The sequence below is a fragment of the Phragmites australis genome, chromosome 13 (genome assembly GCF_958298935.1).
Source record: "Phragmites australis chromosome 13, lpPhrAust1.1, whole genome shotgun sequence".
NCBI classification, from domain to species: domain Eukaryota; kingdom Viridiplantae; phylum Streptophyta; class Magnoliopsida; order Poales; family Poaceae; genus Phragmites; species Phragmites australis.
This window is the reverse complement of record NC_084933.1, coordinates 1,897,019-1,911,122: the sequence shown is the minus strand read 5'-3', so window position 1 is coordinate 1,911,122 and position 14,104 is coordinate 1,897,019. Positions and strand designations below refer to the sequence as shown.

Here is a 14,104-nt window from a genome sequence, read left to right as displayed (position 1 = left end):
TCGATGGCAGACATGGTGTCTGCCAAGTTCTTCATCTTCTTGAAGTAGTCGGTGCAGAGAGCTCCTTCTTCTTCAGATTGGTGAGCTGCATGCATATTTGAACAACACACGCTCGTGATTGAGAGGTAAACATCCTCTCAAGTATTTCATAGGCCTGTCGTGCGTTCGTCACATTCATGACGTGCGACAGATTATCCTCCGTTAGAGATGCGAAGATGCCACTAAGCACGATCTAGTCACGATTGAACCAAGACTTGTAGTTTGGATTCGCATCCTGACTTGCACCTTCATCTGTAGTTTGGCTTATCGTCCTTGGTGGTGGCATGGCCGAGCCATCAATGTGATCGATGAGATCATAGGCATAGCTCCTCAAATATGCGAGGAACTTGGCACGCCACAACATGAAATTGTCACGCCCAAGTTTAATGGTGAGAGAATAAGATGAGAGAGAGGCAGATGTGTTTGGGGGAGATGTGGTAGATAAGGTTGACATTGTCTGGCTCTGATATCATGTGAAATTTTGCCGTAAGGATCCTGTCGATCCCTTCATGTTTATATAGAATCAAGACATTACATAGTGGTTGCATTTGAATCAGGTTAAATCAGATTACAGACGATCCTAACAGATATTGTCAGATGGCTATAATACCCTATTCAAATACAATTCCTGTTGATCGGCTGAATACAAATCTTACAAATATAGCTAAATCAAAACCAATCACATACCAAACTAACCCCTCTGTTTAACATAACTACCACCTAAACATACACAATAATCAGATGAAGATATAGCTCGTTTTCTCCGCAAATCAATGTTTAAATTAATAGCAGTATTTGATGGAGGTTAGTTAATCGGGTGGTCGGCCTGATAATTGGGGGTCAAATTGCTGAAGGGGATCAGGAATCAAATCCTCCAAATAGGGTTCACTGATTTGGCCGCTTGCATCACATGGTCATGCATGACAGGATGATATATATATATATATATATATATATATATATATATATATATATATATATATATATATATATATATGCACCAGTGTATTAGTGGTATTTTGTAGTGTCCTGATCTGTCATTTGAATGATTGCCTGAATCAAACCTTCTAGAAAGGCACCGATGCAACTAAACATAATCTATATATGTAAATTTATTTTGTTTTGCTTCAGAAAATCCAAGGGATTCCTGCATGTTTATTGTTCAGTACATGCAGATCGCAAGTTCCTTATGAAAAAAGTTTTAAGTAGCAAATTTCCACCCTTCTCTTTTTTATATAGAAAAAAGGGAGTTTATTTTATCAATTAGACAATAATTGGTCTTTCCGTTCTCAAACAGATGGCATTTTGGGTCTTCTTCGTATTTAACGGGTTCACTTTTTCTCATGCTTGCATTTTCTTGAAGTGTTTTCATTTTACGTCTCTTAGAGATAATTTTTTTGTCCAATGTATTAAGTTGAATGCATATACCCAAAATCCTAAACTTATGAGAAAAGGTGGAAAATTCACTTTATTTTTGTATAGTTAATGCGACATTTTTTACACTGTTTGAATTTCTCTTTCTAGTTCCCGCACTTCTAGAACCCGCTGTAACTAGCATAATATACTGTCATCTGGAGGTTAGCTTAGCCACCCCACTTTGTATCGAAATTTTAAAGTTTTATTGTACGAAATATAAGACGGCATCTGTATATCCGGAGATGGAGGGAAACCTACATTTTTAGTACGGAGCATATTAAACATTTTTGATTAGTTTACAATCAATCATGCATACGGTGGAAAGATTTGCAACAGTGCTGATCTGCCGGGGAATAAGCTCTGGCCTCTGCATGCAAACATGTGAATCGATCAGCAAGTTGGGTTGCTTCGAATCTTTTTTATTTCCCCTTTCCCTTTTACTAAAATCCAGTGCTGACCGGTACAAGAAGAACCAAGTGGCTCTCATCTTCGTTGCATATAAAGCCCATGAAACATGAGACAACCAAGACATCAAGAGACGATAGCACCACAGGAGAGAGAGAGAGAGAGAGAGAGAGAGAGAGAGAGAGAGAGAGAGATCCAAAAATGAATCTACAAGGTGAGCCCCTGAACCTGAAGGAGGCCACGGTCACATGCATCCCAAGGCTGCGCGGCGGTGCCGGTGGCCGGCGATCGCGCCGAGGAGCCTCCGCATCCGCTGCCACGCCGGTGTCGGTGCTGGACCGCCTACGGGACGTCGTGCTGCGGATGGCGATGCTGTCGGCCGCCACGTCGACGACCACATCCAAGGGCGCCCTGCGGCGGACGACGGCGACAGCGACGCCGTCTAGAGCGGCGGCGCGCGTGATACCCGCGACGGCTGCATACGCGGACTCGTACCGGAGCGAGGCAGTGGACGAGTGCATCGAGTTCCTAAAGCGCTCGGCGGCTGGCGGCGCCGCCTCCGCTGTCGTGGAAGCGAGCACGGCGGCGTCACCTTTGCATGCGCCTGCAGCATGTGCCATGTGAATAACAACTAGGCGTACATGTTTTCTTTCTCATTTTTATCAAAAAAAAAAAACACGGATTCTTCGTTTCGGTGGAGGATGCAGGTGTGGTGTTTGTACATGTGGTGGGTCGATGTAGACGAGAGTTGGTACGTAGTAGCTAGCTAGGTTGATAATGCATGCATGCATGTGTTTGATGTCGTGGTGTCGTGTAAAAATAACCTGAACTTGTGAAGAGCAACATTGCATGTAATCTCTACTACTTAAAAAATATATAGTAATTTTCGTATCAGGTAGGACATCCGGCCACCCCCTCCTAAATTCTGACATGTGGTCACTCCACTCCATCTCCACACATCGCTCCCTCCCCGATCCACGCCGCGTCCTCCCGGATCCCCCCACGATCCGCACCTGCTCGCTCCCTCTCGGATCCCTAGCCTCGTATCGCCTCGACCCCTCCCTCCATGGCCGCAGCCTCCGCCTAGGGCGGAAGCCTCCTATGGGTTCCGGATACGCCGCCGCCGACGACTAAAATGTACCAGTATTTCCATCATACAATTGTTTGTGCATCGCCACAGCCAAACTATCACTGTAGGACACAACAGTGCTAAGCAGCGCTTAATTCAAAATAGTTCCTGCCTGCTATTAATTCTTATGTTTACACTCCCAAAATCACAAGCCAAAAAACTAATGACTATAAGATCTTTGTTTCACCTGGTAGTTCCTATCCATTCATCAAATATACAGCATGCACAACATAATTTACAAAGCAAACGCCCACCTAAGAAATTACAAGCTTTGATGACGCCTAGCACCTCCCCCCTCTTCGCCTGCAATCCTTAACTACATATCTTCTGACAAAGCTGAAAGAAAGGCTTGTAATTGAAGGGAAAATGAAAGAAGTAGCTATATGGAATAATTCAGATTTATGTTCAAGCTATATTTTTGGAAACAAAAGCTTTATTTAACCCTTATCGTCGCATCAAATAATACAAAATCAAAGAGCATTGCTTTCGACCTCTACATAGCTAAGATGCACACACCCGAAGAGAAATAGAAAATACCAACCCAACTCTAGAAAAAGAATACTATGAAGTGGGTCTAGAGGTTTAGTCTGTTATGCGTAATCTAGACAGCCACCCAAACTAGGTAAGAGCTCCCTGATCACCCACTCTAAGTGCGTACAGGTTGTATCCACCGAAAGTTGGCGCTCCTGACACTACAGAATAGATCACGTACGGAGCCACTGTGTATAAGAAAAGGTAACCTGTAAAAGAGAGAAACACTATTTTTTTTATTAAAGACAATATCATTTTTGCATAGCCATAGACAAACAAAAGGCAGCAACAACCGTCATTGGATCGGTCTTTCATTGTTTACATAGACTATGGAGCCAATTACCAAATATATTAGTTATGCTACGTGGTAGGTAAATATTAGAGATTACTTGAACTATAAATCATGCTGAACGGGTAAAATGACAGTTAAAGAAGAGGTGTTTAATTGTCTCATTTCCGTGACAAAAGCAATACTTTTAGCTACTTGCCATTGTCTTTTAGAAAGATTATTCTTTATTAAAAGTACTCCTTTGTATAAGTATCAGAGAAAGACTTTAATCCAAGTTTAGAAGAGACCAAAAGAAGGGCAAAAATCAGAAGTATAGCAGTGTGCAGAAAAATGAAGCGTGAATCATAACTTCAACTCAAGTTTGTTGTCACACTGAATTATTTTCTAACTGGAAGAGAATGATCTTACGCAGGCCTTAGCGATCCTGATTTGATTTCAGTTACTAAAAGGTAAAAACAAAGAAAATGAATATACACTACTACAAAAACTATTTTTAGAGTTAGATCATAACCCATTTTCACAGGTGTTTAGTTAATCCGCTTGTGATCGAAGAACTGTGAAAATAGACAATTTTGACAGGTAAAAAAAAGACCAGCTATAAAAACCTATTATCATAGACGGTTCACTTAAGGAACCATCTATGCTAATAGATATACATATATGGTTTCTTAAGTGGACCGTCTATAAAAATCAATTACTACAGGCGGTTCACTTAAGAAACTATATGTAAAAATCGATTACTACAGACGGTTCCTTAAGTAAACCGTATGTGGTAGTCGGTCCCTGAATCGATGTTTTTTTTGCTGGCAAAAAGTGATTTTTTTTCACCTGAGAAACCATCGCTATCGTGTCGTCACAAGTCACAAGCCACGTTATTTTTTTCACACTATTTTCAGCCTTTGCATTCGGTAGGAATCGAACCCAGGATCCTCCTCGCACGCGAACCTACTTACCAGCTCACCTGTCAAGTACCTATTATAGAAACTGGATAAAATATCATTTTAATTTTTTTTGCCGAAGCATTACAGTGACCCTGAGTACCTTCGGTAAAATAGGAATAAATTTTGCATACGGACTATAATTTCGATATTTTTTTGACTCTACAGACATCTACATAAAAAGTTATGCCGTTTCTCTCCAACTTTGTTGGATTTGGCGAATTTTTCAAGATAAAAAATGGATTGGAAGACTTGCTCTCAGAAGTTTTTGCACTGTTTTCGGAACGCATGTTTATATCCATAGCTATCACTTCTTACATCAAACTTAAACATAAATATATAATGGTTCCTATTCTAAGTACTACTGAGGTGAGAAAAAATAAAATAAAAATAAAAAATATTTGTGACTTTGCTGACACTTGATGACACTTGATACTATTGTTAGCACTAGTATTTCTATAAGCCAAGTCTTGTTGTTGATAGTGGGGGCCTTTGATCTTCTTCTTGTTGATCTTGTTAGAGATGTTGAAGTTAGTAGTATTTTTTCCCTTTATTCTTGATTTTACTTGTATTAATAGAACTTATGGTAACATATATGATCAAAACTTATGTATGAAACATTAACTGATTATTTAGACACCTAAATAATTTCAAATAAAAAAAATTTAACTATAAAGTTGTAGATCTAGGCGAGACTACAATTTCCATATAAAGTTTGTCCCCATCCGAGTTCGTATGAAAAGTTATGAATTTTTTAAGATAGATTATCATCTATTTTTACATACGGTTTCTTGTGTGAATCGTCTTTGAAAATGATACTCTATTTCTACATATGGTTCACATAAAAAATTCTCTATGAAAAAATTATTACCACATACAGTTTCTTATATAAACCACTTGTGTTAATCATCCTATTTCCACACGCGATCCACATAAAGAGTCATCTGTAAAAATATCATTTCTACATACGATTCCTTATGTGAATCGCCTATAGTAATAATTTTATTTTTATATACGGTTAAATAAAAAACCGTCTGTAAAAATAATCTTTTATATAGGCAGTTCATATAAAAAACTATCTTTAAAAATTAACTTATTTTTATAAACAGTTCACGTAAATAACTAACTATAAAAATTTATTTTCACGAACGATCAAAACCGTAGGAAGTCACCATAAACTGCCCAGACGAGTTTTCGTACCGCACGTGAAAAGACACTCTAAATGCCTTAAAAAATAATTTTTCTATAGTGATAGGTACAAAAGGAAGTGCCCCACGCGTTACTGTTGTCCCAGTAGCTACACAGCATGGAAAATTGCAGCGAACAATTCAGGTAGGAAAAAACGAAAGAAGATAACAGGTTGGAAAGTTAGATGTAACTGTAGTCCCAGTAGCTACTGAAAATTGCAGCGAACAATTCAGGTAGGAAAAACGAAAGAAGATTACAGGTTGGAAAGTTAGATGTATATTTGTAACATGATAGTATATTTGTAACATGATAGTATAGGATCTATTACTAACAAATTATGTAATTACATGGGGTGAATGATTGCAGAAGTCAAATTTAAATTTTAATTCATCTTAATAAAAATTCACTTTATTCTCGTAATTAATTTTGGACATATTGATATTATATCACAAAAATGATGTACAAAATGATCTGTTTATTGCCATCAAATTTTAATAGTAGAGACTTGACAATATTATAAAACTATCCTAACAATAATCAAATCAATTGGATCTCTATATCAAGAGTTATATGACTTTTATAAGCCGACTATGATAGATAGTGACAAAAATAGATTAAACCTTAATTTTATGATTATGTAAGAATTATGACAAACTTTTTAGAACCATATTTAGATGCTTATGATGATTTTTGATGGATCAAATCAAAATAAATTACGTTGACTGGCACGTCCCAAATTCTATAATCACATAATTAAGTATAATTATGCTTCTTAAGTATTATGTTTAATTTTGTGTAATTTTTGTTTTATAACTCTAGCGCAATTTGTTTCATGTCAATCGGATGAGAGAATCGAATTCGGGAGAGAAAATGATTGAATTCGCAGTCAAAATAGATTTTTTTCTCTAAAACGTGAGCCCCACATGTAGGCCAACCACCCCAACCACTCTCCCTCTCTCTTGGGCAGCCCCACCTGCCCCTCTCCCTCTCCATTCCTATGCTCCCCACCGGCCAAGGAAGCAAGGGAGCTCCCCCTCACTCTTCCTCTCACTCCCTCTCTCTTTTCTTCCAAAATTCGAGCTCAAAAGGATGATTCGATGTGAGTATGTGGTACCATTACGATCACAAGCTCACAAGCATTCCATTTCTCCAATTTGTTTGCTCATTCCCGAAGGATTTGAGCCGATTTGGATGTCTTTTGGTGTTAGGGTTGAAAAGTGAAGAACGCCGGAATTCTTCGATTTCCCACCATTTTCTTTATCACCCGACGGCCACTAACCTTCACAAGTGTCGTGGGTAAGTCTCTTAGGCTCCCCATGGCATGAATTCGTGATTCGATTGGTCGATTTCGCAAAAGAGTGAAATTCATGAGTTTTTATGAGTTTAACCCTAAATTGAGGAATTAGATGAATTTGAGTTAGGAATGGAGTTGCTATGTTGTTAAGTGAGTTCTAGAATCCTTAAACTAGCTCAAACATGTTCCCTTTTGGTTTGGAGAAGATCGCAATTCGTTTCGAGTATTTTTCCCCTCAAAACAGTCCAGTTCTAGAGGTACCTCGGAGTATCTGCCTTCCCCAGAGTCTCCGGGCGAGCCCCAGCCGAAAATAACAGAGAGGCGCTGCCGGAGAGTCTCTCGGAGTCTCCGGTACCCTGAAGTATCCGGGTGCACTGTTCATATAAGGATTTTTCTCCTATGCTGATAACTTATAAAATTCATAATTAATTCATATAAACTCCAAAAATCATAAAACTAATTTTGTTGGTTTCATAATAAACTGCTCTATCTATTAAAAATATCTCCAGCCATTAAATGTTGAATTAAATTTTTGAGGCTAATTAATTATGCTTAAACTTCATTAATTCACCATTAATTCTTTACAAGTCCAAAATAGATGAAACCAATTTTGCTATTCTTCTTATGACTTGTTCTAGCTAGGAAAAATATTTTCCTACATTTTAAAGAATATTTTCATAGCATTTTATCATTTACACCCTGTAGCTTAGATTGTTGCATTTCATTTATGCTTATCATTGCACGCGTTATGTTTCTTAGAACACGCCGATCCATCGATCCTGGAGATCGAGGTTGATCCCGAGGCACCGCACCTTTGTGAACCAGTGCATCAAGGCAAGCAACCTATTATGTTTGCATATTGCACCCGTTTAATCGAATTGAATGAAGTCTAAAATTGATAAATTATTCTGGTGTATGTTTGCATATTTAGTGAGTTATTGTCGGGTATAAATGGGTAGATCCTATGTTGAATTGCATATCCTCTACTTGAGATGTTGTTTATCAATACCCTTGTCGCCTTGAATATGCTGTTGTCTAGATTACAAATTAATCGAAATGCTTAGCAATGCATAGGTCTTTTGGTAGAAGTCGAGCGGTGAATGATTTCATCTTTCGCGAGTATTGGCGTTATTTACTTTTGTTATGATCACAATGTCGGATATGGGTTGATGATAGTTGGTTGAGTGGTGAGTATGAGATGAGATGTAGGCGGTATTAAGGGTGTCATCTGCCCTCAAAGAAAGTTCGGGGGTAGTTCAGGAAGAGAACCCGAACACCGTAGGCCGCTTGCATCGTTTAAGGCCGATCGTCGGGGTAGTTGACTTTAGCACTTATCTTACTTACCACATGCCGATCTAATGGTAAGGCGAGTCGAATACTTTCGCAGCTATGGCTTTGTGGGCGTGGACATCGACGGTGTGAGCGGGCGAGCTTGTAAGAGGTACTAGTTTGCTCCGAGAGTAGTTTTAGTATCGCCGCGTCGAGCGATGCATGCCCCACATGGTTGGGGCTGATTGGGAAAGATTGACACGGGTACCCCTTGTGTGCACTTTAGCGAGTGGCACAAGCCGTATGGTTCCCGAGTCGTGTGGGTCCAGGAGTATCCCCCTGCAGGATGTATAAATATTTCGAAATGCTGAGCTCTCGGTCATGAGCATGCTATTATTTCATTTGCATCTGGTCGTAGAGTTTCGATTGTGGTTGTGGTTGGTTATGTGGGAGATGGACGAGTTGGTTCTTGGTTACATATATACTCATGTTAGTTCTAGTTTTATGTTTATGTTGGTTACAATTACCTTTATGTTCAGTTGGTATATGCAGGGTAGAATTATGTTGTTTGTTAAGTTAGTTGCTGACACATAGATGTCTAGATTGCTTACCGCTTATGTTTAATATAACCATGTGGCTTTATCCTTGCTAATGGCTCAATGCATAATCCTTGGAGTCGAGCTATGTTTATGTGCTCTATATGGTTTAAGTCTTGCGAGTACCCTTCGTACTCATGCCTGCGTTTCAGGTGCTGCTGGTAAGGAAGATGCGGTGTTTAGCTACTTCGTGCCTACCGATCTTGATAGTGGGCAAGAGTAGTGTATCCTACTCTGAAAGTGACGCTTTTGGGATGGTGTCTAAGGGCATGTAGCGTCGTTCTCTTTTGTTGTTTATAAGTTTAACTTTTCGCTGCGTAGTTCTTTTGTGGTTAGGAGTTGAGGGGTTTTTGTCTCCTCCTAACTTACTTTTGTTGTAAATTATTGAAATTGGTTGCATGCTTAATACTTGTAATATAAATATTTATTACTCGCTCTTTATTAAGCTATGTTGTGATGTACCTGTTGGAAGGCATGTGTTCCGATCCTTAGGCACAAAACACGTGCCGGGATTACCGGGATGATACTCTGGTTAATCATCGATGTTGTGATTATGAATAATGATCCTCCTGATAATTAATTAGGATATTATTTGAACGGTTCCTTACATTAACCGAGTGATAAAAAGTCAATATCGAGAGACAAAATAAAGAACGCGGAGAAAGAACAAAATTACTGACTTATCAACTTACAAAATTTAATCTCCATTGTATAGATGAGTTCATAAGATAAATCGCTACAGTACCTAAAAGAGACTCACAAAATTCTAAACCCAAGATGGTTCTTTTTTTGTCTTAAAAAACTGACGAAACTCTCTCTGTTCGGTTTTTTTAGTCAGAACATTAGAGTTCAATTCGATCTGTTGTTCCCGTCCGAGAATTTCACGACTTCAAGCCCGGGGCACATGGTTAGAATCCTAACTTTAATTATTTTTTATATATATCGGTACTGTATAGATCAAAATCTCTAGAATACAATTATTATTGGATGGATCAGAAGATAAGTATAGATAACTTAAAGAGCCATTACATTTGTAATGTTTATGCTACTAATTATTGTAGTTGTTAAATTTAAGTGGTTTTCTATTTTTAATCTATTACCTAAGATATGTATGTATTTTAGATGTAGCCTACGTACTATTAGTAATGTTTAAATTTTATATGCCTATATCATATACATACTCTATCTTATATTCAATATGATTTTATCATTTCACTTATATATATTTATTCTATTTTCACTTAAATATTTTCTAATATTTTATTATTTTTATCCTTAAATAAATCTTAGGATTTTTATTGTTTTTATAAAAATAAAACTGGACTAACTACTCTGAGAGAACGGCAGCGCTAACCACCCCTTATGGACAGTAAGAGACCTAACTTTCCTCAGGGATGGTAAATGGTTGTGCCACCGTGATATGATTACATACTCTGGAAGGTCTACAGCTTTTTCAAAGGATGGTATGAGTCTACTCTCTTAAATCTTTTCATCAGGTATATTTTTTAAATATTTATGTTAAAAAATGTAAAAATAAAAAAACCGAGCGCGACCACCTGACCTGACCCTCTGCTCACGCGCACATGGGCCGCCTCAGCACCCGCTTAGGCTGACTCCGGCACGCCTTGGCCCATCGCGCTTGTGCGCCACCAACCGAACCACCAAGCCGCCCGCACTCTGGCCTAGGCCGACCATCTCCTGGGCTACTCCCAGTCGTGCACGCGCTTACCTTGCGCGCTCCAACCTCAACGCCCGACCGGGCCGTGCGGCTGCCACCTCCGACTGTTGGGCAACCAAGCTAAAGGCAGCCAGCACTACTGTGCACATGAGCCCTGGACCACACCCGACCGAGTGCCATCCTACCTGCCTGAGCCACAGAAAGAGTTCATACCTCCAGAGTCAAAAAAAAATTCATACCTCCTGTGCACAAACTAGGTTGCTACCTACTGCACACACCAGGTCCAACCACGATTCCACGTGATCTACAGCGTGACTGTCGATACCGGTTTAATTGCAAACCAATCTCATCTATATGAAATCAATTTTAATATATAGCAACTTCATTAATAATAATCATTACAATATTCATATCTTAATTAAATAAATCTTCTTAAAAAATGACTTTCAAGGTTGAAGAATCAAATAAACTCTAAACGAACTACGTGTACTCTAATCCTTTATGACTTCTCCACATGCACGATCGATATAGAATTCATCGTAGAATGATTCATCCCTGGCGAACTCCTCAATAACTTCTCCAACTGAGTGTTTGGTGATAACAAGAGTGAACACTTGTCGTACTCAGCAAGTTGTGAAGGAAATAATATGTATATGAAGCCTTGACAATAATACGTCAATATGGCTCTTTTACATAAATCAACATTTAATTAAAGAAAAACATTTAAAAAAGATATAGTAATTAAGTAAATAATTGTAATTAACCAACCACCTCAGGATTTCAACTTTTCCACATATCAATGAAGGTTTTCACCACCAAGGCTGAACAAATAAACCACCTCAACCAGAGTTCCCTTCACCATGATTGACAATACCTTAAATATGATTCCCATTATCATAATTGATCAAACTAACCAAACCATCAAGTTTTAATCATGGTAGATTTTTCATTTCACATGTAACCGTGAGCAAGGCTGATTAAACAATTTTATACTCTGTAGATGTCACAGACTTTACCCACAAGATGTTTCATCCTATTTTTCCGAGCATCCATTGACCGATGGAAAAACTTTTACACACTTTCGAGGTGTGTGCTAAGAATCCGCTGCAAAGCCTTTACAATACTCATCTCAGCATGTGCATACCTGCTAAGTTTTCACGACCGCGTGAATTCACCTCAACAACGTAAGCCCCCTCTTGCGCCCATGGAACACCCTATAAGTACACCCTTCAATTCCACACAACTAGATGTTCTACACTATGCTAAGATTATGCAAATTAATTAGCTAGACGCATCTTATACCGGGCTTATGGTTGCACTGTAAACAGGAAAGTGTCACACCATGAATCGGTCATTATATTATACCACTTGCTCAAATCCCTATACCACGTTGCTTCAAAAATTGTATCATCATTTTTTTTTATCATTGTTGCATAGGGCCATTATCATATTCATTGAACCATTATCATGATCACCGTCCTAAAGAAAAGCTAAGCATCATCTACCCTTCCAAAACCCAAACCATAACCAAGCTACTAGGGTAAAGTTTAACTGTTGGGATTTCTGATAAATTATTAGTATGCATATTGTAAAATAAAATATTTTAAAAACTGAGATAAATATGTTAAGAATACAATTTATCTTAAAATATACTCACTTGGATATTCAAAGTCTTTATCATGCAATCATTGTAGCTCCTCTGAAATATTGGTGTCTACTCACAACATACGTGAAAAGGCAACACATAAACACTACGATTAAAAAAGAATAAAATAGCACACAACAAATATCATCACACACAAGTTATTATTTTATAAAACAGATCAAAACAGAGCTAGGATTAACAAGTTATTATTTTATGAAGGTCAAAATAGGACAAAAAAGATTACTACAGATCAACTAATGTTGCTAGTAATTTTCTAGAATTTTTCAGAGTCATCTATGATTTTCTAGGTTTTTTCTAGATTTTTATAGTATTTATTTGAATAATAAAATTATATAACAGAATTAAATAAACCTATAAAATATTATTAAAAATTATTCTCTTAATTATTATTATTTTTTAAATTGCACCTCGTATCATCCATCTAGTCATGATCACTCAGATTAGATCGGATGGCTCACTTCGTCTCCTTCGTCCCTGACGCTGAGGACAACGACATAGAGAGGTCTCACGGTGCCGCGACACCAGAGAGCGGCGAAAAGCTCATAGTCGTGCTCCAAACCGATGAGCGACAAAACATGACCACGTGCTCACAAAGAACACGGCTGGGCTACGGGTTGACGTCGGCGATGCGCGGGTGAAGCTAGCAACGGTGAGTGGTGGCTTGAAGCTTTGGCTATCAAAAAAATAGGGCTAAGGTTGTGCTAGAGGATCAATAAGCTAGGTCAAAGCTGCGCAATGCTTTGAGTAGGATATGGGGCCGTATATTTATACATGGGTGGTTCTGCTATATGCAAATCGACTCGGATTTGAAACGAGGTGGTAGCGGCAGTCGAAACTCTAATCTGATGATTCAAACAAGCTCGACTTCCTATCTCTCGGGCAAAAGCTCGCATATTGTCCTTCTTTGGATTCTTCCTCCTTTTGATCCATAGCTTATCTCTAATTTTATAGCGCAAAATTGATCTCCTTCCCATGCATTTGGCGGATTTGTTCGTGAGGCCTTCTCAAGTTTGGCTTGGGCTTTGGAAAAACCAGCACGAGCTTGAGCTTCTAGAGACCACGACAAATCCGTTTTGGTAGTTAGGCGCGATCTTCGACTGGAACATGATGGTGTCCACGAATGCGGTGGTGGCTGCGCCTGCTGCTGAGTAGAAAGAAGGGGGAGAGAGAGAGAGAGAGAGAGAGAGAGAGAGAGAGAGAGAGAGAGAGAGAGATGGGCCTAGCTGCTCAGAGAGAGAGAGAGTGGGTTGGTCGGGTTGTCTGGCCAAACGGCCCAAGGCAAGAGAGAAGGGAGGATGGGGAGTTGGGCCAGTTGGGTTGGTTGAGGGAGTTTTGGCCCAGGTCACCTTTTTCTATTTTCTTTCTCTCACACATATACTAGTATATACATGTACATGTACATCACATACCTTCTTTGTATACATCTATATTAGCCCACATATATATATATATATATATATATATACTTTAATAAGAAAATATCCCTCAATTTATATATGTATTTATATATATAACACATATACTCTCATATATGCATATATAAACATATATACACACAAGGCGTGTCACGGGAGAGGTGCGGTTTAATTAGTACCACATAGAGTAGCTAAGCTGCAGCGTGACCGCATGGTACTATGAAATAAGGCGTGGCTTCTCATTGCAACTG

The 14,104-nt window shown here is 38.7% G+C and overlaps 1 protein-coding gene across 1 annotated transcript; it reads left to right on the top strand.

Annotated features, from left to right (window-relative positions):
* The first annotated feature begins 1,982 nt into the window (after window positions 1-1,982).
* On the top strand, window positions 1,983-2,702 carry LOC133889799 (uncharacterized). The gene has a single exon (XM_062330275.1). It carries the CDS (start codon window positions 2,062-2,064, stop codon window positions 2,482-2,484), a length of 423 nt encoding a protein of 140 aa, XP_062186259.1. The 5' UTR covers window positions 1,983-2,061; the 3' UTR covers window positions 2,485-2,702.
* The last annotated feature ends 11,402 nt before the right edge of the window (window positions 2,703-14,104 follow it).